The following is a 26589-nucleotide window of genomic DNA, read 5'->3' on the forward strand; positions in this document are numbered from 1 at the left end:
ATTTCTGAATGGACATTGAACCCATGAACACTACCTCACTACATTTTTCTTTTTGCACTAATTTATGTATACTGCCAATTTTTTATGTATGTATTGCATTGTACTGCTGCTGAAAAGACAACAGACTTCACGACATATACCAGTGATAATAAACATGATTCATCTTGCCTCGATACTGAGTGACCAACTCCTTGTTTTTAAGACTGAATCTTAGCTCTGGGCATCACAAACAGAGGAAATATCACCCGTGTCTCTACCCTGTCAAACTCTATAAGAGTTCAGTGCACTTCAATAAGATCAGAATATACTATTCTAAACTAGAAAGCACTGGCCCAGTTAGCTTAAACATTCCTCCCTCTACTACAGATCTTCCTTAGATCAAATTGGTGTACAATATTACGATGTGATCTTACCAGAGAATCACTCTAGTCTTGTAGCCAAACACTCCTGCCCACAGGGCCAACACACAATTTGCCTTGCTAATCATTTTACGCACTAAGTGTTAAATTTCAGTTGATTTCTATACATGGTATCTGGGGGGAAAAAAAATCAATCTCTTGTCACTTAAAAAGAAAAGTAAAACTACCTCCTGTCATATGTACATGCATCAAAGTGGATGAGTCCAGACTTTTCCAGCCAGTCTTCCAATTGGAAGAACTTCTACATATATATATCCTCTCTATCTTTCCCCCAAGTCCCTGTGCACCTTTCTGACAGCATTGTATGATCAATCATACAATTTCACAATCCAATGCATCCTTGCACAAGGAGGATCCTTTATTATGTATGGTGATGCTCCAGTGAGCCTCCTAAAAATGTTATTACAGAAGCAGGTCAATAGCTTGGGTGCTTAACTTTTGCAGGTGTATTTTCACAGGTTATCAAGTTCAGAGGGAGTTCCAGAATGAAGTTAAATAAACAGAAATCGCCTTGAAAAATAATCACTCCGTGCCAATTATAGGCAGCTGCCAGAAAAGCCAGGGTAAGATTTGATGGAATAATTTCAGTGAAATAAGAGGAATATGGCCTACCTACTTTTGCCAATGCTATCAAATCGCCTTCCAGATAATGTTTTAATTGGAAAAATGGGAACTATGCAGTCAAATTATTTAGACATATTGGAAAAGGAAACGTGATAGATCAAAGTCTGAATCTATGCCTTCCATACAAAAGACACATTAATGTATTTTAATACTCACCTCAATCATGTCTACCCATTCGCGTACATTGAGGAAACTTTTCTCACAGGTTACATCATACAGCAATAAAACACCATCTGCACGTCTAAAATAAGACTTGGCAATACTTCGAAATCTGAAACAGATTTTGTAGGCACATTATTTTTCTTTTTTAGAAAAAAACATTAATTCTACTGAATTAAAACACTGTCAACCATAACCTACAATGTAACAATTAAACTCAAAATTTTCTTTTGTGAATTCATATTTGGTAGGAAACTACATTAGTTTCAGATACACACTATCAAAATATCATTCTTATAGAAGCTATGATCAGTTTGAAGTTAAAGGTAAAAATCCAATCTGTATTCTCCTTCTGTGCTATCTCTAGCAATCATGCAAACTTTCACAATATACCAGTAGCTTGAAGCAGCCAAACACTTCTTGTACCATACATGCACATGGAGAAAGGACTACAATGGAAACTCCAAGTATTTTTAAGCCTCTAGACTCAGGTTTACTGTTGCATCCAGCTAAAATACACAAAATACACAGAATAAGATGTTTCTTTTGAATTATTACATCAGAGGTTAAATCATTAAATTTACAGGTTACTGGCTTGAGATGATTAGAAGACAAGGACCCTTTTGCTCAGAAGCTGGTTAGGTGAAACGTGAAATGTTCATGTTGCGTGTGTATTTGGTTTGGAATAGAGATACCATCATTTCATAGTTGAATATTTCTGAATTACCTTTCTTGGCCTGCAGTATCCCACAACTGCAGTACTGTTTGCTCTCCATCCACAACCAGAGTTTTCATCTGGAAGTCAACTCCTGCAAGAAAGCGCATGCAGGATTATGATGGAGCTCAATGCTACCTATCAATTCAGAATCAATTTGCACATCAACGATATGCAGCTGAAATGTAACCACACACTTTCCTGCACTTTCAAACATTACTGCGCAATTTAATAATCCTAGCTTTTCTGAAGTGTCCATTTTGGGATATTGCCTTTCCATTGCCTCTATAATCTCTTCACCTGCTCACTCACCACATAAGATCCCTGTAGTCCATTAAAAGAAAAGTTTACTTTTAAAACACTTTTGTCTATGCTTTTAGTACCTTTTGATTTGGATACAATATCCTTCCAATTTCCACTATCTAATGAACTCCAACACAATGAAAGAGCTACTGGTTCACAGCTTCACTGACCTCTGCTCTATCCTGAACTCCACTGTCATCTATAGAGTTTGCATATTTGCCACCTCCTGTCTTGCATCCCCTTGTGTGCCCTTAAATATTCAAATCTTTACACATCTCCCCCTTTTGATACCATTACCATAACATCAACTACCTCCATACTATAAGAGAAAATCTGCAGATGCTGGAAATCCAAAGCAACACACACAAACTGCTGGAGGAACTCAGCAGGCAGGCAGCATCTATGGAAAAGAGTAAACAGTCGACGTTTCGGGGTGAGATCTTCATAAAGATTGGAAAAAAGCCATAAAGTCAGAGTAAGAAGGTGGGACAGGGAGAGGAGGGGGAGAAGTACAAGATGGTAGGTGATAGGTAAAACCAGGAGAAGGGGAGAGGTGAAGAGCTGGGAAGTTGGGTGGTGAAAGAAATAATGGAAAATCATGGAAGAAAGAAAGGGGAGGAGCACCAGAGGGAGGTGATGGGCAGGTAAGGAGATAAGGCGAGAGAGGGAAACGAGAATGGGGAATAGAGGGACACCAGGTTGGAGGCTACCCAGACGGAATACAAGGTGTTGCTCCTCCAACCGGAGTGTGACCTTATCATGGAAGTAGATCTCCATACATTTTACAACCAACAATTATATTAAGGACATTAATAGATAAGCAATTTGTATTCCTAAATATATTCAACTGTAAACTTACAGTACAGCTACAGATCATCAGCCTTAAATCAATAATTAGTGCTATTCTTTGACCATTCTAAGGTTGAGTACACAGTAAAGCTGACACATTTTGCATTGCCGGTGGAGTACTAGAAACATTTGGAAATAACACCTTTCAGGTGTAAAATACTATTTCATATAGAAGTACAATAAAATTAAGTATCTCTAGTTAAAGAACAAAAATCTCCTTCCAACATTTATACCTCAGACAACATCTCCTGAATATTTGGTCATCCATCTCATTCCAATTTCTGGAATCTTATCAACAACAAACTATTTCCTCACAGTGGCTAAACTTCAGAGGACATAGTGTTCAACAGAAAAGTTCAGTTTCTACCCAAGTCCTAAATAAAGCTCAATAACAAGATACAGTAACATTTTGAAATGTAAGCAAATAAATATGAGAACACCCAGAAAATGCTCAGATCTTGTGTCCCATCAATTTGGGAATGGCTTTGAAAGTCATATGACACAGAAATGGGTCCTTTGGCCCCACTGGTCCATGACAAACAAGATCTTCAATCCAGTCCTATGTGGTTGTGTTTGCTCCATACCCATCTATACTTTTCCTATCCATGTATCCATTTTGCTAATATACCTGCTTCTGGCAGATCATTTCACATACTAGTCACCCTCTGGGTGTAAAGGTTGCGCCTCAGATTCCTATTAAATCTCTCCCCTCTAATCAATTGAAATCTAGATGACAACTTCTATTCAGCAATGCAACTACAGAGATAAAAAGAGGCGCTATCCAAAACTCTGCAGTTTTAACATTAAGCTCAACTAACATTCAAGTGTGTGTGAATATTGGGGTGGGTAGGAAACAAAAGGGGAAAAGAAATTTGTAGAAGATTGGAGGGAAAACATACCCAAGGTGGCACTGGTGTTCCCACGGAACTCATTTTTGCAGAGTCGTAGAAGGAAGCTCGATTTGCCTACAGCCGCATCTCCAGCAAGCACAATCTTGAAGGCTTTGCTAGATGAGGGAGTCTTAAAATTCCCTGCTGTGTTATTAGGCTGAAGAACAAGATTAGTATTCTGGTTATTGCAAAAGCCAATTAATTGAGAGCAAAGCAAAAATAGAAATAAATCAAATGCTTGTTTTAATTGTTGCTATATCCATTTTGATGAAAGTAGACATAATGTTTGTACTTCTTTAGAACTGATGAATTTCACAAACTACTCCCCCTCCCAAAAGTTTGAATGTAATGTGAGACATAAGAACATACATCCATTTAGAAGTTGGCCAATAGACAATAAATTCAAAACCTTTTCCAATATATTTGTTCCATTCCTCTGAAGCCAATAATTCACACTGATGACCATTTCAATCTCCGACACCCTCATTCTCCCTACAATCTCACCACTGCATTTATGAAAAGCCTAGATTTTTAATTTAAGCTTGATCTGCAAGGCTCAGAACATTTCTGAAGTTTTTTTTCCTCCATTATTCTCTTGCATTTTGAGAGCTTTCCATAAGCTATTAAATGGAAGACTCCCCAAGTTTCTGTCCCAGGTCTCAGCACTCGAGTTAACTTTGCAAAGACAGGGGGGGGGGGGGAGAAAGGAGGAGAACAAAGAATTAACTATTATACTAAATCCTATTTTGACTTCACCCTATGATTACTTACAGTAACTGAACATAGCTGATTTTTCTTTGCCCAACCCAGGAGAGCGTCACTACAGACATCAATGAAATCAACATCAGCCCAATTGTGAACAGAGCATACCCCCAGGACATGGGCAAGTTTATTTATTACAATTGTTATACTTGTCTACAGTTAAACAGAAATACAAGTCAGATGTGAAGTATCATTTAAGAATGTGCAACAGGCCTCACTTGCGATGAAAATGCAGAGATACAGCGCCGTACAGAAGATGTTCCAGAATTCCTGCAGTTCACTGCGTAGGAGTCGTCCATTTCCACATCTGTGTTTGTACCATCCTGACTGGAAACTTCCTCATTCCGGATTTCAAGCACCTACAAAACAAGTCAATTCTACTGTGACCTACAGAGGCATCACATCACCTCAGCGGCTAATTTAACGCATTGCACTTGTATGCTTTGGCTACTAATAACTAAGTTTGGAAGATTTGTGTTTGATTACTAATTAGCCAATTATGGAAGTAAGAGGTTGCTTTAACATAGAACACACAGAATTGATGGTAGCATACTGAAATGATTACAGCACACACACTTTGCAGTAATATACTGATATGGACTGAGAATAGGATATTGGATCGAGAACAAAGAGTGGAGTGAACATATTCTCATATCAGCAGGCTGCAGCTACTAGGGTTCTAAAGGGCCCAGTGATTGGACCCCAATTACTCACGTCTGCAGTAACAAATAACTGGCTGGGATTTGGAGTATGGAGTAAGACTCAATCAGACTCCAAGGAGATATAAACAAACCAAGTGGGTGAGCAAGAAAACGGCAAAAGGGTGTACAATCACAAAAACTAGGCCATCTTCCACTTTGGTGCATGAAACGGAAAAGCACAGAGACTAGTGTTGACATTCAAAGGGACTACAGCATTCTTGTGCTGTACACATGTCACTGAAGGCCAACAAGTGGAAACAGCAAGCAATCAAAATAAATGGTATTTTAGCCTCTATTATGACTAGGCTTTGAGTGTAGGAATAAGGAGGTCTTATTACTCAAAGAATAACTTACCATGAAGTGTGTGTACCAATGAGTCATCTAGAGTCATAGAAAAGTACAAAACAGAAACAGGCCCTTCAGCCCATCTAGTCCATGCTGAGCTATTTAAGCTGCCTACTACCATTAACCTGCACTGAGAACATAGCCCTCAATAATCCTCCCATCCATGTACCCATCCAAACTTTTCTTTAACATAGAAACATAGAAAAACTACAGCACAATACAGGCCCTTCGGCCCACAATGCTGTGCCGAACATGTACTTACTTCAGAAATTACCTAGGGTTACACATAGCCCTCTATTTTTCTAAGCTCCATGAACCCATCCAGGAGTCTCTTAAAAGACACTATAGTATCCGCCTCCACTACCATCGCCGGCAGCCCATTCCACGCACTCACCGCTCTCTCCGTAAAAAAACTTACCCCTGACATCTCCTCTGTACCTGCTTCCAAGTACCTTAAAACTGTGCCTTCTTGTGATAGCCATTTCAGCCCTGGGAAAAAGCCTCTGACTATCCACACGATCAATGTTTCTCATCATCTTGTACACATCTATCAGGTCACCTCTTATCCTCCATCACTCCAAGAAGAAAAGGCCAAGTGCACTCAACCTATTCTCATAACGCATTCTCCCCAATCCAGGCAACATCCTTGTAAATCTCCTCTGCACCCTTTCTATGGTTTCCACATCCTTCCTGTAGTGAGGTGACCAGAACTGAGCACAGTACTCCAAGTAGGGTCTAACCAGGGTCCTATATAGCTGTAACATTACCCCTCAGGTCTTGAACTCAATCCCACAGTTCATGAAGGCCAATGCTCCGTATGCGTTCTTAACCACAGAGTCAATCTACGCAGCAGGTTTGAGTGTCCTGTGGACTCGGACCCCAAGATCCCTCTAATCCTCCACACTGCCAAGAGTCTTACCATTAATACTATATTCTGCCATCATATCTGACCTACCAAAATGAACCACCTCACACTTATCTGGGTTGAACTCCATCTGCCACTTCACAGCCCAGTTTTGCAACCTATCAATGTCCCACTGTAAACTCTGACAGCCCTCCACACAGTCCACAACACGCCCAACCTTTGTGTCATCAGCAAATTTACTAACCCATCCCTTCCCTTGCTCATTCAAGTCATTGATAAAAATCACAAAGAGAAGGGATCACAGAACAGATCCCAGAGTCACACCACTGGTCACTAACCTCCATGCAGAATATGACTCATCTACAACCAGTCTTTGATTTCTGTGGGCAAGCCAGTTCTGGATCCACAAAGCAATGTCCCTTTGGATCCCATGCCTCCTAACTTTCTCAATAAGCCTTGCATAGAATACTTGATCAAATGCCTTGCTGAAATCTATATATACTACATCTACTGCTCTACCTTCATCAACGTGTTTAGTCACATCCTCAAAAAATTCAATCAGGCTCGTAAGGCACGACCTACCTTTGACAAAGCTATGCTGACTATTCCTAATCATATTATGCCTCTCCAAATATTCTTAAATCCTGCCTCTCAGGATCTTTTCCATCAACTTACCAACCACAGAAGTAAGACTCACTGGTCGATAATTTCCTGGGCTATCTCTACTCCCGTTCTTGAATAAGGGAACAACATCTGCAACCTTCCAATCCTCCGGAACCTTCCCCCATCCCCATTGATGATGCAAAGATCATTGCCAGAGGCTCAGTAATCACCTCCCTCACCTTCCACAGTAACCTGGGGCACATCTCGTCAGGTCCCGGAGACTTATCCTACTTGATGCGTTCCAAAAGCTCCAGGACATCCTCTTTCTTAGTGTCTATATGCTCAATCTTTTCAATCCGCTATAAGTTATCCCTACAATTGCGAAGATCCTTTTCCATAGTGAATACTGAAGCAAAGTATTCAATAAGTACCTCAGCTATCTCCTCCAGTTCCATACCCACTTTTCCAATGTCGCACTTAATTGGTCCTATTTTCTCACATCTTGTCTAATGGCTCTTCACATACTTGTAGAATGTCTTGGGGTTTTCCTTAATCCTGCTCGCCAAGGCCTTCTCATGGCCCCTCCTGACTCTCCTAATTTCGTTCTTAAACTCCTTCCTGCTAGCCTTATAATCATCTAGATATCTGCCATTACCTAGTTTTTTGAACCTTTTATAAGCTTTTCTTTTCTTCGACTAGATTTTTAACAGCCTTTGTACACCACGGTTCCTGTACCCTACCATCCTTTCCGTCTCATTGGAACATACCTATGCAGAACGCCACACAAATAAGCCCTGAACATTTGTCATGTCTGTCGTACATTTCCCTGAGAATCTCTGTTCCCAATTTATGCTTCCAAGTTCCTGCCTGATAGCTTCATAATTCCCCTTACTCCAATTAAACGCTTGCCTAACTCGTCTGTTCCTATCCCTCTCCAATTCTATGGTAAAGGAGAGAGAATTGAGATCACCATCTCCAAAATGCTCTATCACTGAGAGACCTGACACCTGGCCAGGTTCATTTCCCAATACCAGACCAAGTACAGTCTCTCCTCTTGTAGACTTATCTACATATTATGTCAGGAAACCTTCCTGAACACAACTAACAAACTCCCAATCGATATTTGGAAAATTAAAATCTCCCACCACAACAACCCAGTTAGTATTACACTTTTCCAGAATCTGTCTTCCTATCTGCTTCTCAATGTCCCTGTTACTATTCAGTGGTCTATAAAAACCACCCAGTAGAGTTATTGACCCCTTCCTGTTTCTAACTTCCACACACAGAGACTCAGTAGACAATCCCTCCATGACTTCCTCCTTTTCTGCATCTGTAACACTATCTCTGATCAGCAGTGCCACGCCCTCACCTCTTTTGCCTCACTCCCTGTCCTTTCTGAAACACCTAAAGCCTGGCACTCTAAGTAACCATTCCCACCCCAGAGCCATCCAAGTCTCTGTAATGGCCACAACATCATAGCTCCAGATACTGATCCACGCTCTAAGCTCATCCGCTTTGTTCATGATGCTTCGTGCATTAAAATAGGCACATCTCAAACCATCAGTCTGAGCGCGTCCCTTCTCTATCACCTGCCCATCCTCTCTTTCACACTGCCTAAAAGCTTTCTCTATTTGTGAGCCAACCGCCTCTTCCCCAGTCTCTTCAGTTTGGTTCCCACCCCCAACAATTCTAGTTTAAACTCTCCCTAGTTTGCCTTAGCAAACCTCCCTCCAGGATATTGGTCCCCCTGGGATTCAAGTGCAACCCGTCCTTTTTGTACAGGTCACGCCTACGCCAAGAGGTCCCAATGATCCAGAAATCTGAATCCCTGCCCTCTGCTCTAATGTCTCAGCCACACATTTATCCTCCACCTCACTCTATTCCTATTCTCACTGTCATGTGGCACAGGCAGTAATCCCGAGATTACTGCCTTTGAGATCCTGCTTCTCAACTTCCTTCCTTACTCCCTGTAGTCTGTTTTCAGGACCTACTTCCTTTTCCTACTTCTGTCATTGGTACCAATATGTACCACGACCTCTGGCTGTTCATCATCCCACTTCAGGATATCGTGGATGCGATCAGAAACATCCCGGAACCTGGCACCTGGGAGGCAAACCACCGTCCGCGTTTCTTTCCTGTGTCCACAGAATCGCCTGTCTGACCCCCTAACTGTAGAGTCCCCTATCACCGCTGCCATCCTCTTCCTTTCCCTACCCTTCTGAGCCACAGGGCCAGACTCTGTGCCAGAGGCTCAGCCGCTGTTGCTTCCCCCAGGTAGGTTGTCCCCCCAACAGTACTCAAATAAGAGTATTTATTGTTAAGGGGGACAGCCACGGGATATTCTCTAGTGTCTGACTCCTGCCCTTCTCTCTCCTGACTGTTACCCACTTATCTGTCTCCTTCCCAAGGCCCCAGTGTGACTATCTGCCTATAGCTCCTCTCTATCACCTCCTCAATTTCCCTGACCAGATGAAGGTCACTGAGCTGTATCTCCAGTTCGCTAACCTGGTCCCTAAAGAGCTGCAACTCGACGCACCTGGTGCGGATGTGGCCGTCCGGGAGGTGGGAGTCTCCCGGACTTCCCATATCTGACACCCAGCACAGAACACCGGTCTCACACACTTACTTCCTGTTTCTATTCCTCAGAGGTAACTTACCTCGCCTCGACCCGTTATCGCCGAAGCCCGAATGAGTCATAGTCCTACCACTCTGCCTCAGATCACTTACATCGATGACCGCTCCTTTGATGACTGCTCCATTAGGCAGTGTCTCCCTTTTATGCCTGAACCCTTCCTGCTACTTAACTCACAATTGGTGCTCCAGTTATAGCCGCTGACAGGCCATGTACAATGGATTAACGCCCTCGAAGCTCCCTTTTTAAATAACCGCTGCCGACCTGCGAGAAATCCCTCTCGGTAAAGCTCTCGACGCTGCTGATAGGCCAAGTGAAATTGAGCTCGCATGCACCACTTGCGCTGGCAACTCGTTCCACACTCTCACCACCCTCTGAGTGAAGAAGTTTCCCCTCAAACCTTTCACCCTTAACCCATGACCTCCTTGAACTCCCACCCAACCTCAGTAGGAAAATGTCTGCTTGCATTTACCCTGTCTATACCCTTCATCATGTTGTACATCCCTATCAAATCTCCCCTCAATCTTCTACTTTCCAAGGAATAAAGTCCCGACCTATTCAATCTTTCCATACAACTCCAGACTCAGCAACATCCTTGTAATTTTTTCTGTACTCTTTCAACCTTATTTACATCTTTCCTGTAGGTAGGTGTCTAAAGCTGCACACAATACTCTAAATTTGGCCTCAACAAAGTCTTTTACAACTTCAACATAACATCCCATCTCCATAAATCAAAGTACTGAGTACAGGGGGCCAATGTGCCAACAGCTTTCTTTATGACCCTGTCAACCTGCAACACCATTTTCAATGAATTATGGACCTGTATTCCCAGATCCCTTTGTTCTACCATCCTCCTCAGTGCCCTACCATTCATTGTGTAAGACCTACCCTGGTTGGTGTGCAGCTCCTCACAAGTATCTGCATTAAATTCCAGCGGCTATTTTCCAGCTGGTCCAGATCCCTCTGCAATCCATGATAGTCTTCGTCACTGTCCACGACACCCCCAGTCTTGGTGTCACCCACAAATCTGCTGATCCAGTTAACCATATTATCATCGGGATCACTGATATAGTTAACAAACAATAATGAACCCAACACCGATTCCTAGTCACCCACTCCACTAGTCAGAGGCCTCCATTCAGAGAGGCAACCATCTACTACCACTCTTATGGCTTCTTTCACAAAACCAATACCTAACCCAATGTACTACCTCACCCTGAATGCTAAGCGACTGAACCTTCTTTACCAACCTCCCAATGTGGGACCTTGTCAAATTCATGTAGACAACAACCCCTGCCTTGCCTTCATCAACTTTCCTGCTAACTTCCTCAAAAAACTTTCAGACTAGTTAGAAAAGGGGTTAAACAGACTGAAAACATGTTCTTTCGAGAACTTAAAAGATTTCATTGAAAATTGTGACTTTTTTCAAGGGGCTTGTCTGACAAGTTTCAAGGATGAGTTTTCCCTTGACTGAACCATTTAGGACTAGGGGCATAGGCTGTTAAAGACTGGAGAAATCGTTCCTTATCTCACTAAAAGAGTGGTGAAGTTTTGGAATTCTGTATTCTTGGTGGCTGTGATACATCAGTAATTGTATTCAATCAAAACAGATGGATAGATTTCTTGGCACATCGGCAATCAAAAGTAGTATGGATACTGTTGGAAGTAGCACTGAGATAGAACAACTGCAATGACAAGTCAAGTGGTACAAAAGGGCCACATGATCTACTCTGTGGGGAGGTGGGGATTCAGCTCCTGGATCTAATATTCCCATAACCAAATAAAAAATGACAAAGAGCTTCACATCTAGTAACATCTTAAGTATACTCTATGGTGATACAGAAAATCCAGCAGCCAGTGGATAAATACAAAAATCAGTGGGATGGATATTAAATAATTTGCTCCAGTGAAATTGGAATAAGGAAACAAGGAATCGGTATCACTGAAAACACCTTTACTGAGGTAAATTGTGTTAAATTACTGCCACAAACAGTGAGGGAGCGAGTGATAGCAAGGCGAGTTCAAGGGATAAGCTGATGTGTTACAGAATCGCTGCAGATGGAATAAGCAATTTGGAGAGAAGTCAGGGTAGAGGAGTCTCGGTGCTCGTACAACTGGCCGGGGGCAAGGTTGGATCGCTCTGGGCACCAAGAGAAGAAGTCGGGGCAAAGGAGTTCTGATGCCCATACAAATGGCCCAGGTGTGAGGTTGGATTGCTCTGGGCACTGAGCTGATTTGAAGAGCTTGAGAGCAACTTCGGGCTGCATAGCGAAATCTGAGTCTAGAATGAGCTACAGGGCGGCATGGACTAGGTCCCGAGCCCTTCGCAGCAGCTAGGTCTTAGTGCGAGGTATGATCCGCAGTTTACACAACTTAAACACTGGGACCATGCTGACTTTGTCCTATCTTATCCTGTGTCACCAAGTACTCTATAACCTCATCCTTAACAGTTGACTCCAACATCTTCCCAGCCACTGAGATCAGGTTAACTGGTCTATAATTTCCTTTCTGCTGCCTTTCTCCTTTCTTAAACAGTGGAGTGAAATTTGCAATTTTCCAGTCCCCTGGTACCATGCCAGAGTCCAATGATTTTTGAAAGATCATTACTAATATCTCCATGATCTCTACCGCTACCTCTTTCAGAACCCTAGGGTGCAGTTCATCTGGTCTGGGTGACTTATGTACCTTAAGTCTTTCAGCTTTTTGAGCACCTTCTTCCTTGTAATAGTAACTGCACTCACTTCTCCTCCCTCGCACCCTTCAACATCTGGCACACTGGTAGTGTCTTCCACAGTGTTGCAAAATACTCATTTAGTTCATCTGCCAACTCCTTGTCCCCCATTATTATTTCTCCAGCTTCATTTCTAGCGGTCCTATATCCACTCTCATCTCTCATTTTTTTGTTTTTTTACATACTCGAGAAAGCTTTTACTATCCACTTTGATATTGCTTGCTAGCTTGTTATCATATTTCATCTTTTCCCTCCTAATCATTCTTTTAGTTGCTCTCTATAGGTTTTTAAAAGCTTCCTAATCCTGCGTCTTACCACTAATTTTTGCATTGTTGCATGCCCTCTCTTTTGCTTTTACATTAGCTTTGCCTTCCCTTTGTTAGCCACGGTTATACTATTTTGCCATTTGAGTATTTCTTCATTTTTGGAATACATCTATCCTGCACCTTCCTCATTTTTCCCCAGAAACTCATACCATTGCTGCATCAAGGGCTCCAATCTCTGACTAATAGCACGGGGGGAGGGGGGGGAGTGAGGAAGAGAAACCTCCACTTGCCAAGCTCAGAAGTAAGCTTATGACACTGCACAGAGCAGAATGGCATAGAAGATGGAGGAGAGAGAGAGCCAGGAAACGAGTTGCCTTTATTGTGAACCCGTATGGATTCCCCAAGCAGATGCAAGGACAGAGACATAGCAGGCACCTCACAAGCTCCAAACGAGAGATGGATCTACATGCTCAGAACTCCCTCAGTGACTCTCAGAGGGAGCAAGAGCCAGGACACAATAGCACCCTACCAAATCCCTCCTCCTCCTCCTGCAGTTGAGTTCACAGGCAAGAAGCCTTGCTGGAAGGAGATCCAGGAAGTAGTCAGAGAGGCCACAGGTTCTGTCCCTAATCCCAGCAGAGTACTCTACAAGGTGTAAAAACACTGCTCTAAGCTCCCCCAGCTAATTCGGAAATCCCTTGCGTTGGGGAAAGGTCACGCACTGATAGAGGTGGGCATGGGAAATCTGGAAATCCAAAAGAGAGCCCCAAGCACACTGAGCAGCTTAGATACATCCCACTGCTCAGAGTGGAAGGAAGATACGTTTCAATATCGCCTGAGTTTCTCCTCAAAAAATGGCTACATTGATACAACTGTACGGAAAGGAGAGATTCCCTGAGCACCAGAAACATGCAGGTGTGGATTCACAGCTGATCAGGGAAGCGAGCAAAGGAAAGGGAAACCTAGCTGTACTATGATGTGACCTTGCCAACTCATACAGATCATTACCACACAAGCTGGTGGAGATTGCGCTGAACCGACATCATGTTCAAAGGAAGATAAAGAACCTCATCCTGGACTACTATAAGAACTTCGGATTAAGACTCTCCTCAGGAACGACCACGCCAAGCTTGCATGGGTTCAAAAAGGATATTATAACCCGATGCACAATCTCAGTGATCCTCTTCTCCCGATCGGGAACATGCTGGTTAAGTGGAGTGCAACAGCCCCCAATCCAAGACCTTATTGATGACCTCCTCGTGACACCTACACCACTCCCAGGCAGTAGATGGATCCCCCCCTCCCCCAGGGGCTCGAGAAGATCAGTGCATGGGCAAGGTTGAACTTTATAAGCTGGAGAGATCCAGGTCTCTGGTGTTAAAGTAAGGCAGACTTATGGACAAGTTTCATTTCTCCTTTGATGGTATTGATAGCTCATCCATCTGAGAAACCAGTCAACATCCAGGGGTAGATTTTTGACAGCAGCCTGAGATGTGGCTGCCATCCAGAAGAACACCAAGGAGTTAGAAGCCTGGCTCACCAGTGTGGACAAGTCAGGCCTACCTGGCAAATTCAAGGCCTAGATTTGCCAACGTGGCATCCTTCCCAAATCCTCTGATCCACTCTAATATATATGGCACCCATTTCAACAATTGAGGCTCTTGAAAGAAAGATCAATGGCTACCTTTGAAGATGGCTGGGCCTCCCATGTAGCCTGAGCAGTATTGCTCTGTATGGGAAGAGGAATAAACTGCACTTTCCCTCCAGTGGACTGAACAAGGAGCTTAGGGTTTCCCGTACAAGAGAATTGCTGCTGTCCAGAGATTCCACTGACCCCAAAGTCTCAAGAGTAGGCACTGAAGTCCAGACACGCAGGAAGAGGAGGTGGTGATGGCCAAGTCACGTCTGAGGCACAGGGATCTGGCAGGGACACAGTCGGCTGGTCAGGTGGGGCTTGGCAGCTTCCATTCAGCCTATTTTGGGCCCAGGGCAGGGACAGACGCAAACTGCTCCAGAAAGAAGTGCGAACAGCTGTCGAGGAAGTACGTACCACCAGGATGGTGGAAATAGGGCAGCGGGGAGCTTGGACAAGGTGGGAGGGCGTGCTGAAGAGGAAGATCTCCTGGTCCAACATCTGGCAGGCAGCACACCAATGCATCGTTTATGATTCAGGCTACATACAATGTCCTGCCCAGTCTAGCAAAGTTTTTTTGCTTTGGACAAAAGCGAGGCACCACTGTGTCCTCCCAGCCCTGACAGACTCTGGAACACATCATCAGCACCCTGGCAGAACGCCGCTACCACTGGTGCCAAGAGCAGGTGCTGGAGCCAGTGGTTGAAGATATCTCCTCGGCCATGAACAACAGTAAGCACTTCCACCAACCCAGAAAGTCCATAGCCTTAGTCAAAGCTGGAGACCAACCACAGCCTCAGCCCAGATCACCAGCAGGCTTGCTCACAATAGCGTCTGACTGGCAACTGAAAGTCGATCCTGGCAAGCAATTAGAAGTTCCCTGACTTCATCGTATCATCATCACTGAGGCCTGACATGGTCAGTCTGTCAGAAACCTCAAAGCAGATGCTCATGGTAAAACTGACAGTGCCTTGGGAAGACTGTATTTGAGCATAAGGAGGGGCTGGTGGAGCAGTATCAGTGAAAGGGGTGGAGAGCACAGTGTAAGCCTCGAGAGAGGGGGTGTAGAGGTTTAGCTGGCTGCTCGATCTGCAGAACCTACTCTCTGCTCAGCATTGCAGGGGCTGCAGAGAGAAGAGCCATCAGGACCGTCACACAGGCTGCTGAGCGTGCTTCCAGATGGCTCTGGATTGAGAGGTGGACCAATGATAGGGCACAGGCTGGGACCTGATCAACCCCGGCTGGGTCGCCTGGGTGAGTGTGTCTGAGACTGAACGTCCAAAAACACCCGATGACCTCAGGATACATCACTGATGTCTCCCCAGAGCATCCTAGGATGTATCTCAGCTTCATGCTCTCAGTTCTTGAAATCAATCATTTTAACAGATGAGAATGCTACTTAAAATTTTTTTTTTTAAAGTTAGTAACAATCATTTATCAATCACATTGTGACTATAAAGGTGAAGGTTATTGCATTCTTACAGGGGCATTTTTCCCAGTGAAATAGCTGAATACAGTACTTTATTTAATACTAGCAGTCGATACAAAAACTGTCCCTTGCACCATTGAAAGACCATGAGCTCTTCCTTGAACTGACAATCTATCCCACAGCTAATAAAACAGCTTCTACTTTTGCCTAATGTGTACTGTCATCCATTGAGTTGCAATGGGTTACACAGTTGATTTCTCTTAGAGTTCCTCATCACTATGTTGCCATGGAATGTCACCCTGTGAAGGAAAGTAACAGAAAGAATAGGAACCAAGAAGAGAGTGTTCCATTTGTTGCTCTGAAGCTATCCTACCAGTCAATGGTTCTCCAATATTGTGGCAGATTTCTTGCTTATTCTCTGGAGTTCAAAAGGTTCTGTTACTGAGGGACAATGGCGAAAACAGACAGGAAGCTACAGTAGAGTTAATTAGGTAGCACTTGAAGCATGAGATATCAGTGCCTTGAAATAATACCAAAGGGTTAGTCAATGCCCTCTATAAGCTCACTTCCATTCTTAATGAAAATAACCAAAGGATCTGGCAGAGATAGAGTGCACATTGCCAAATTCCATAATATTTTATTCTCATTATCTCTGCACACTTCAATACTGGAAGGGAAGTATAGGAAAGGACTAGGAATTCAAACATGAGCATTCAAAGCTGTCCCATCATTAAAGCAGATCATGTTTTTCTTACCTCTCTTTCTCTCTCAAATGTCTTAATACCTTGACGAATTTTGGAAATTTTTGTTAAAGAAAGACTTGAAAATTTCAATTAACCAGTATTCACATACTTGTGGAAGAGAATTTTCCTGATTTCTACCATCTTTCCTCTAATTTTGTAACAGTGTCTCTTCTTGATATATTCTCCTTCAGGAGAAACAGATTCTTCTTGCCCACCCTATTAAATTTTAGCTTTAAAAATTTTGATCAAATAACTCCTACAATTAATAACTTAAAAGAACACCAACATTTTAATGGAACCTATGATTTATTTTTATAAAATCCAAAGCACATTGTTCACACAATCATTAAACACCTTTGTTTTACTAATGTGCAATGCAATTTTCATACAAGAGTTCCAGATTAGTTAGATCACCACCAGAAGGAAACTTTCATCAACTACTTACAATGCGACCAAAACATTACATAAACAAAAATCTGAACTCATAAAACTGGGTATTATTTAAAAAGCTGCAACATGTGTACTACCTGTGGAGAAAAGGCAGAACTACAACGCTGCAATGAATTAGCTCCAGAGTTGCTCCAGTTCACTGCTTGAGCTGACTGCCACTCCAAAACGGTGTTCATACTATCCTGACTGAAAGCTTCTTCATCGTGGATCTCAGGCACCTACAAAACAGTTGCAAGTATACAGTAAGTGTCCAGCAAGGATCCCTAATATCAGTGAACAATTCAAGCTTTGCAGTCCGTCCCTTCCAATGTATAGATATATTGCTTCATTTTACAGTTACTGCATTCAAGATTTCTGTCTTGTGACAACTGATTATCGATGGTCTTTTACAGATCAAGGAACATCAAAGTTCAAGGTAAATTTATTATCAAAGTGTGTACACGTAAATCTGATTCTGATTCTACCCTGAGATTCATTTGCTTGCAGGCATTCACTGTAGAACAAATACAATAGAATCAATGAAAAACTACACACAAACTGTGCAAATACTAAATAAATAAATAGCAAATAAATAATACTGAGAGCACGGATTCTACAGTCCTTGAAAGTGGGTCTATGGGTGTGGGATCAGTCCCATGTGGAGGTGAATGAATTATCAATGCTGTTTCAGGAGCCTGATAGTTGAAGGGTAATAACTGTTGCTGAAACTGGAGGCTCCTGTACCTCCTTCGCAATGGCAGCAGCAAGATGGGAGCATGGCCCAGATGGTGGGAGCCCTCAATGATAAGTACTGCTTTCTTGCGGCTGCTCTCCTTGTATTTGTGCTCAGAAGGTGGAAGGGCTTTACCTGTGATGGAGTGGGCTGTACCCATTACATTTTGTAGGCTTGTCCATGCACAGTGAATATGACTCTCCTTTTATTCCTTGTGTTTTGCACTCAGATTAAAAGCACCTTCACAGCATACTATGCCATTTACTAATAGGAAAGGTCCTTAAAATTGCTCACTCAACTTTTGTGGTAGTTAATAACCCAATCAAGTATTCATTTATAACTTATGTCTCTGGAAAATTGTTCATTTTTTAATGCTCTGTATACAACATACTGAAAATATTAATCATTTATTTAGGTACTTACATCAGTGTCAGAGGCATCACATTCAAAAGCTTCTTGTGTGCGCTGCGACCTTTCAAAATTTCTTTGATACTTGCACTCCACCTCTGAATCATACTCATTTGAATCCCTCATGGTGGACATACCACTGTCGAAGCAGCTTTCGGATAAGCTTTCAACCTCGCAGCTGATTCTGCGCATGGGATCACACACAGAAAGTGACTCATAGTCTTCACCTTGGTAAGACGATCTGGATGACCTATCGAAAAAATTGCTGTTTGTCACTGTCATTGGAGTTTAGAGTTGATAGATTTAGACTCTTTAAGGCAACCCAAGCACCTCTCAGAAGGAATCTTAGGGATATTCTACGCCATGGGCTCCAATGTTTTTAATAACTCTAGAAGGATAAGCTATTTCTGAGCACAGCTAAATACTTAACAGATTAGCCTTCTTCAGATTTGGTCCCAAAGTGTTTGAATCACTGATGCAGTCAGATAGATATCTACGTGAAATGAAGATATTTCTTGTATTTTAATACCTAGCTGTGGTGTGGTCATTAAATTTAAAAACTTCCTGATAAAAGAAAAATCATCTGAAATAATTCATACTGGGTTAGAGGATGCTAGGGCATCAACATTGAAGGAATTACCATCGCTAAGAGCCATTTCTACCGATCACTGAAGTCTCCCAGATACTACCCATGTTATGATTCATGATTGACTTTGTCATATACTAATCATAAACCAACTTCTAAGAAAAATGTCAATGCCACTTATTAAGCAGGTAAATTTTTAGTCTGCTCCAGATTAAATTATTGAATTTGACCACTTTCAGAATGATTCTCACTTTTTATTTTGTCATAAGGTTATGTACACAAAATATAGCAGACAGGTAGATGCTAATCCATTTACAATAAGGGGGAGTGGGGGTCAATGTAATTCGTTACCAAAATGTACATCACCATTTGACCTACTAAATACACTCCATGACTACTTTATTAGGTACACCTTCCTTTCTAGTCATAATGAACTGTCTTGGCCCAAAATGACTGTTTATTCATTTTCACAGATGCTGCCCAACCTGCTGATCTTCTACAGCCTTTTGTGTGTTGCACCTGCTTGTAATTGCAAATGTCTAATCAGCCAATCATGTGACACCAACTCAATGCATAAGAACCATACAGACATGGTCAAGATGTTCAGTTGTTCAGACTAAACATCAGAATGGGAAAGAAATGTGATCTAAGTCACTTTGAACATAGAATGATTCTTGGTGCCAGATGGGGTGGTTTGAGTATCTCAGAAACTGCTGATCTCCTGGGATTTCCATGCACAGCAGCCTCTAGAGCTTACAGAGAATGGTGCAAAAAACAAACCAAAAAAATCAGTGCATGGCTATTCTGTGGCCAGAGACACATTGCCAATGGGAGAGGTCAAAGGAAAAAGGCCAGGCTGATTCAAGCCAACAGGAAGGTGACAGTAACTCAAATAACCACGTGTTACAACAGTGGTTTGCAGAAGAGCATCTCTGACAACGTGTCAAACCTTCAAGTGGATGGGCTACAGCAGCAGAAGACCATGAACATATAAAGTGGCCACTTTATAAGGTATAGAAGGTAACAAATTAAGTGGCCACTGAGTATTAATCTGGTTTTCTTAGGATTTTCATAGTGCTGGACTAGTACAATTAAGTTTCCAGTGTCCCCATTTAGTTTAAAAGGAACATGGGAAATAGAACCCAGTGAGCAGGTGTCAAAATGATAAAGTTTACATTTTCTGAAATTATACTTCATTTGCTAGAAGCTTCCCTTCCCACCTATTTATGTCCCTTTGAAAATCCCTCCCCCCCACCTTCACAACTTAAATGCCTTACCCACCTTTGCGTCAAAAACAAATTTAGCAGTCATTGGTCCCTTCCTCCAAGTCATTTATGCTAACTGTAAAAATTTAACAATCTAGCACGTCTGTGTGGCATCTAGCCAACTAGGGAAAAAAAAAGCATTTAGCCTAACACTTTCCCGTGTGACATCCAAACTTCCATCCATGCAAATGTTACTTTCTACATTGTGATCTTTATTTTCCATAATAGCCTTGATGTGCCATTCAGGTCATCCATCTTTATAACCCACTGGTCTTTCAAGAGAAAATTGTGACGTGTGAAGATGCTTACCTGTCATATAACATATGAGAAGAATGACACTCATTCAGTTTTGGGCTACTCCTTAACGTAGCAGATCCTGGTGATGAACGCTGTAATACAAAAAAAATCATTTGCACATAACAGTATCTTAATGTGAAACTGCTGGGTTCACCTGTTAAAGATTCTAACACTTAAAAAGCAGTTACATGGAGAAATGGGTTAGCTTTGCCTTCTTACAGAGATCTTTCAGTTCAACAGGTTTCTTTTTGACAGCTAAAATAGCCCCAAGAGTACCTTTGCTACTTCAAGTCCATTTAAGAACAAAGGAAAATCATGTTCACAGCACATTGGGAGCCAATCTGATGGTTTAATCAAAAGCTGCAAGAGAATTGACTCAAGAACAAAGTAGAAAATTACAAGCAATGTGCTAGATGTATCTCAAGATGAAGTTAGACTAAAAAGGGAGATGTGCATTTCTATAGGACCATAAGACATAGAAGCTGAATTAGGCTATTTGGCCCATCAAATTTGTTCCATCATGGCAGATTTATTATCCCTGTCAACCTCATTCTCCTGCCTTCGTCCTGTGACGTTTGCCACCCTGACTGATCAAGAACCTTTCAACCTCAGCTTTAAATATACCCAATGACATGGACTCCACATCCGTCCATGGCAACAAATGCCACAGGTTCATCATCCTCTGGCTAAAGAAATTCCTCATCTCTGTTCTAAAAGGACATCCCTCTTATGAGGCTGTGATGTCTGGTCCTAGACTCCCCCACTATAGAAAACATCCTCTTCACGTCCACACTATGTACGCCTTTCCATATTTGATAGGTTTCAATGAGATTCCCCCCCCCCCTCAATTTTCTACATTCCAGTGAGTAAAGGCCTAGGGCCATCAAACACTACTCATACATTCGACCTTTCATTCCCAGAATCACTCTTGTGAACCTCCTCTGGACCCACTCCATGCCAGCACGTCTTTTAGACAAAAGACTCAAAACTGCTCAGGATATTCCAAGTGCAGTCTGACCAATGCCTTTTAAAACCACACCATTATATTCTTGCTTTTATATGTTAGTCCTCTCGAATTGAATGCTAACGTTGCACTTGCATTCTTTATCACTGACTCAGCCCGCTAATTATCCTTTAGGGAAGCCTGCACGAGGATTCCCAAATCCCTCCACACCTGATTTTTGAATGTTCTCCCCATTTAGAAAATAGTCTATGCCTTTATTGCTTTTACTAAAGTGCATGACCTAACACTTCCCTGCACTGTATCCCATCTGCCAATTCTTTTAATCTGTCTACATCCTTCTGTAGACTCCCTGCTTCCTCAACTCTACCTACTCCTCCACCTATCTTCATATTGTCCACAAACTTGGCCATACCACCATCAATTTTGTCATCCAAATCATTGACATATAATATAAAAAGAATTGGTCCCAACACTGACCCCTGTGGAACACTACTAGTCGCTCGGCACCAACTAGAAAAGGTCCCCTTTATTCCCAATTGTTGCCTCCTGCTAGTCAGCAATTCTCCCATCCATGCTAGTAACTTTCCTGTGATACCATGGGTTCTTATCTTGTTAAACAGCCTCAAGCGCAGCACCCTACTGAAAAGCCAAGTAAACAACATCCACAGACTCTTCTTTGTCTGTCCTGCCTGTTATTTCCTCAAAGAATTCCAACAGATCTGTCAGGCAAGGAAACCATACAGACTTTGGCCTATTTTATCAAGTGCCTTCAAGGACTCCGACATAATGTATTCATTACACAACACTGAATCCAGAACCGCCTTTTCCCTTGTGGGCTCAACTACAAACTAATCTAAAAAGACACAAAGTAGACATTCTACAAATTCTCTCTCTTGGGACCAACCAGATTTTCCCAATCTATCTAGATATCGACATCCCCTATAACATTGTCCTTTTACAAGCTTCTTCTATCTCCCGTTATAATTTGCGCTGGCATCCTGGCTACTGCTTGATGGCATTTTCATAGCATATTCACTACAGACATTAACTGCAACAAGGCAGGTTTCTTCCAAGATGGGGCTGGAAATTATATATAGGCATCCGTTAGTCTCACGAGACCACAGATTTGCGCCTTGGAAGGTTTCCAGGGTGCAGGCCAGGGCAAGGTTGTATGGAAGACTGGCAGTTGTCCATGCTGCAAGTCTCCCCTCTCTGTTGTCCAAGGGAAGGGCACTAGGGCCGATACAGCTTGGCACCGGTGTTGTCACAGAGCAATGTGTCGTTAAGTGCCTTATTGAAAGACACAACATGTTGCCTCAGCTGAAGCTCGAACTAGCAACCTTCAGATCACTAGACCGACACCTTAACCACTTGGCCACTTGGAAATATTTAGAAATTAAGTCAGGTTGCCATCTACGACTGAAAAAAAAGGAGTTTATACATCGTCAAGGATTTCAAGCGTATAGAAAACACAACTTGCTAAATTACTAGACCGACTGATGGAGAGTGAGCTATGTTCACAAGCATTTCAGACTTTGCTGGCACCATAGATGTGGACTTTGTGTGTTAATTATTGACCTTGAATGCAAAAAACCACCAAACTTGTGATACCACAAAAGATCGTGCCTCCTGTAGATAGAGGACTACATCCACCAAGGCCTCCAATGTTGCATTTGAAAACAAGCAGCTCACTTTCCCATGATATCCTATTGCTCTTCTAGTACAACTACCTCCAAAGTAACCAATGCAACACACTTTCGAGAGGGCAGGCATGATTCAGTAGACCAAGCTAGTTTAACATGCTACCAGTAATGAAAGTGGCCACTTATTGATGCGAAGAGCCACCAGTAGTGTCTGGAAGTGCATATCATCACAGTAGCCTTGCAACATGAATTGCTCTCAGCCTGCAACTGACTGAAAAGACACAAGATAATCATGCATGATGACACTGTTCCTTGACACTATTCAATTTGGCCCCAGCATCTACAGAAATTGTCCTTCACTGCAACATCGGTCATGACTGATGTGCTGAACTAGGGGAGACAGCTGAACTTCCCAGCTTAAACAATAGAGACTCTGCAGATACTGGACACTTTTTTTTAAGTCAGAGGGTGGTGAATCTATGGAATTTCTTGCCACGGGGGGCAGTGGAGGCCGACTTGGGTGTATTTAAGGCAGAGACCGATAGGTATCTGAGTAGCCAGGGCATCAAAGGTTATGGTGAGAAGGCGGGGGAGTGGAACTAAATGGGAGAATGGATCAGCTCATGATAAAATGGCGGAGCAGACTCGATGGGCCAAATGGCCAACTTCTGCTCCTTTGTCTTATGGTCTTTGTCTTCTGGAAACCTTGAGCAACACACATAAAATGCAGGAGGAACTCAGCAGGTCAGGCAGCAACTATAGAAGGGATTAAACAGTCAACACTTAGGACTGAGACACTTCACTATTTAACCCCTGCTTATTCCCAGTGCTGCCTGACTTGCTGAGTTCATCCAGAATTTTGTGAGTGTTGCTGAACTCTCTTCGGCACCTGTTTGAGACACATGTTGACACTCAAAGGAAAAGGCATATAAAGCAATGTATACAAATGCAAATCTTAAAGGTAAACAAAGACCATCTGTTAGGTTAACTAGAGTGTGCTTCATACCCAGATAACAATGTACCTACCACAATCCACTTATACACTTCAGTTCAATACTCACCAGAGATCTATTATATTTGCTGAAGCTGTTTTCAAGAGCAGAGCGCAGCCCATCATTACTGTCATGTAACTTCCGATTAGCAGATCTGTTTTTTTTAAAGAAAACACTTATAACGACCAGATATCGCAAATTAATATAATATTAACACCTTACAAAATATTGAAATTTCACATTATATACCAAGGTAGATCGAGACAAAAACTCTACCAATGTACTCAGAATAAAATGTGATTTCAAATCCAATTCTTATATTTACAATTACTGATGCAAACAAAATTATATTTTAATAGATATGTTGGGGGGGGGGAGGGAGATTTCATCACAGAAAAAAGAGTAAAAATGGCAGCTTGCCTTGGCTTGATTACAACAGAATCTTGATGAACTGAGGAAGTAGGAAAGGAAGAGCACAGGGGTTCCCAACCTGGGTCCATGTACCTCTTGCTTAATGGTATCAGTCCATGGCAGAAAAAAAGGTTGGGAACCCCAGGGTTTTAGCTCAATGTTGCCTTTTGCTAAGTTAAAGCAGGGCAAGACATGCATTGTTAATGACAATGCCTGGAGAATGCAGTAGAACAGGAGGTGCATACAAATAGTTCTCTGAGTGCGGTGATACAAGTAGGCAGGTTGGTGAAGATAGCACATAGCACACTGGCCTTTGTCAGTCAGGGCATTAAGTACAGGAGTTGAGATGTCAGGCTGCAAATATAGAAGGCATTGTGAGACCACACTTGAAATATTCAACACAGTCTGGTCGCCAAGCTATAGGAACAATGTCAATGAGCTGGAAAGGGTGAGAGAAAAAATCATGAGGATGTTAGCAAGATCAAAGGGATTCAGTTACAAGGAGAGGTTGGATAGGCTGGGATTTTACCTGGAATAGTGGTGGTTGTGGGATCACATAGAGGCATATAAATTCTGAGGGGTATAGGTACAGTGGGTGGACATAGTCTTGTTCCCCGGGATAGGAGAATCTAACACTGAAGGACAGGTTTGACACACACACACAAACAAAAAGAGTGTGGTGGTTCTACAGAAGTGTAAGAAGAATCTGTAGAGGAGAGTACAATTCTAACATTCCAAAGACACTTAGACAGGTACATGAATAGGAAAGGTTTAGGGGGATATGGGGCCAACACAGGCAAATTGGTCAAACTCAGATAGATATTGTCAGTATGGACAACTTGGGCCAAAGCACCTGTTTCCTAACTCTTACACTTTATACAATTCTACAGATGGATCACTTGAAAAATATCATTTTCTAGAGTGCAAATTTTACTTCTACAATACTTCTCTTGGAGGGGAGGTGGCAGATTATGAAAGGTTTGTGAACAATTAAAGGACTACAGTTTTCGATAGAAACAGCAGCAACAGAGTTAACTGAAGGAACTGAAAGGATAGAAGGAATAAGTTAGGCAATCCTTGACACAGCCAAAGCATTAGTGACAATCCCAAAAATAAAGAACTCAAGTTAGTGAATTTTAAATATGGTTAGACTGTGGTAACAACTCCCTTAGAGGTTTGCGAGATGAAAAGATAAACATCGTCCAGCATAAGGAAGAATTTCTAGATGAACACATTGAGTATCTCCTACATAATGTTAGCAAGCCTTGAAGTACAAAATACTCAACTATGTCTGTAAAGAATTAACCATTAATTATTATATAGTAATTAAAAACATAATTACTGAAGCATTTCAATTTGTCGTGTTAGGTTGTCTCTATCCTCCGTATACTCTCTAACCACATCATGGTCCCTGCAGTAGAAATAAAGAGTGTCAGATGAGAACTAAAACACATTGTACACAAAGCTGCACTGTGCACGTAAAGCAGGTATTTCTAGTTTTTTTTTACCTTTCTAAATTCAAACTCTGATCCATAAAATCACTTTTCAGAGCATCTACTTCACTCTGCAGCAACATTATTTCTGTTTGTGCTTCAAGTAATTCTTTCCTCAGCTTATCATTTTCCTAGGGAAAGAAAACAAGCATTGATCGGCTTTCACTACATTGCAGCCCTAAAAGGGAGCTACTACTAGTAGTTCCCTGGATAAAGTCAGGAGGTGTTGAATAGGTTCCACACCAGAGGACAACCTCAAACCTATTGAAAGGAGATGGATTAGAGACTCAAGATGCAGCTACAGAATCAGCTCATTCACACTAAGAGAAATAGGTATATTAGACATATTAAGATACAAAACACAAATCCCTGCCTCACAACACCCATTGCTTGGACACCATGGGAACAACTAGTTCCCAATATCACAACAAGGTTTCCACCCAACTTGTGGCACAGGTAAAACTATCTCTAATGTTGGAAATAATATTGTAAGCATAACTAATTTTTGATGGGAAGTGTATACACTGGGCAGATCACAATGCTATTTGATACTATTAATTTAATGTGCAGAAATTCATGACATTGGCATCGAATGCCACATAACACAAAATCTCTTGCCCAAATGATAGTCGTTATTCAAATATAGGAATTCATAGTTAATGAGAGTCTCCCTCGATTTATAGGAATTTGTGTACAGTC

General features: G+C 42.1%; 1 protein-coding gene across 1 annotated transcript in view; it reads right to left on the reverse strand.

Annotated features, from left to right (window-relative positions):
• rasef (RAS and EF-hand domain containing) overlaps positions 1–26589 on the reverse strand; it is a 73558-nt gene that overhangs the window by 8738 nt on the left and 38231 nt on the right. Inside the window, exons 6-15 of the mRNA XM_072281576.1 lie at positions 25906–26021; positions 25740–25808; positions 24056–24140; positions 20400–20479; positions 18255–18489; positions 17197–17337; positions 4940–5080; positions 3969–4116; positions 1930–2011; positions 1200–1314 (exon numbers count right to left, since the gene is read on the reverse strand). Of these exons, the coding sequence (XP_072137677.1) occupies positions 1200–1314; positions 1930–2011; positions 3969–4116; positions 4940–5080; positions 17197–17337; positions 18255–18489; positions 20400–20479; positions 24056–24140; positions 25740–25808; positions 25906–26021 (1212 nt within the window). The remainder of the gene's footprint in view (positions 1–1199; positions 1315–1929; positions 2012–3968; positions 4117–4939; positions 5081–17196; positions 17338–18254; positions 18490–20399; positions 20480–24055; positions 24141–25739; positions 25809–25905; positions 26022–26589) is intronic.

This window comes from Mobula birostris, chromosome 17 (genome assembly GCF_030028105.1).
Source record: "Mobula birostris isolate sMobBir1 chromosome 17, sMobBir1.hap1, whole genome shotgun sequence".
Lineage (NCBI taxonomy): Eukaryota > Metazoa > Chordata > Chondrichthyes > Myliobatiformes > Myliobatidae > Mobula > Mobula birostris.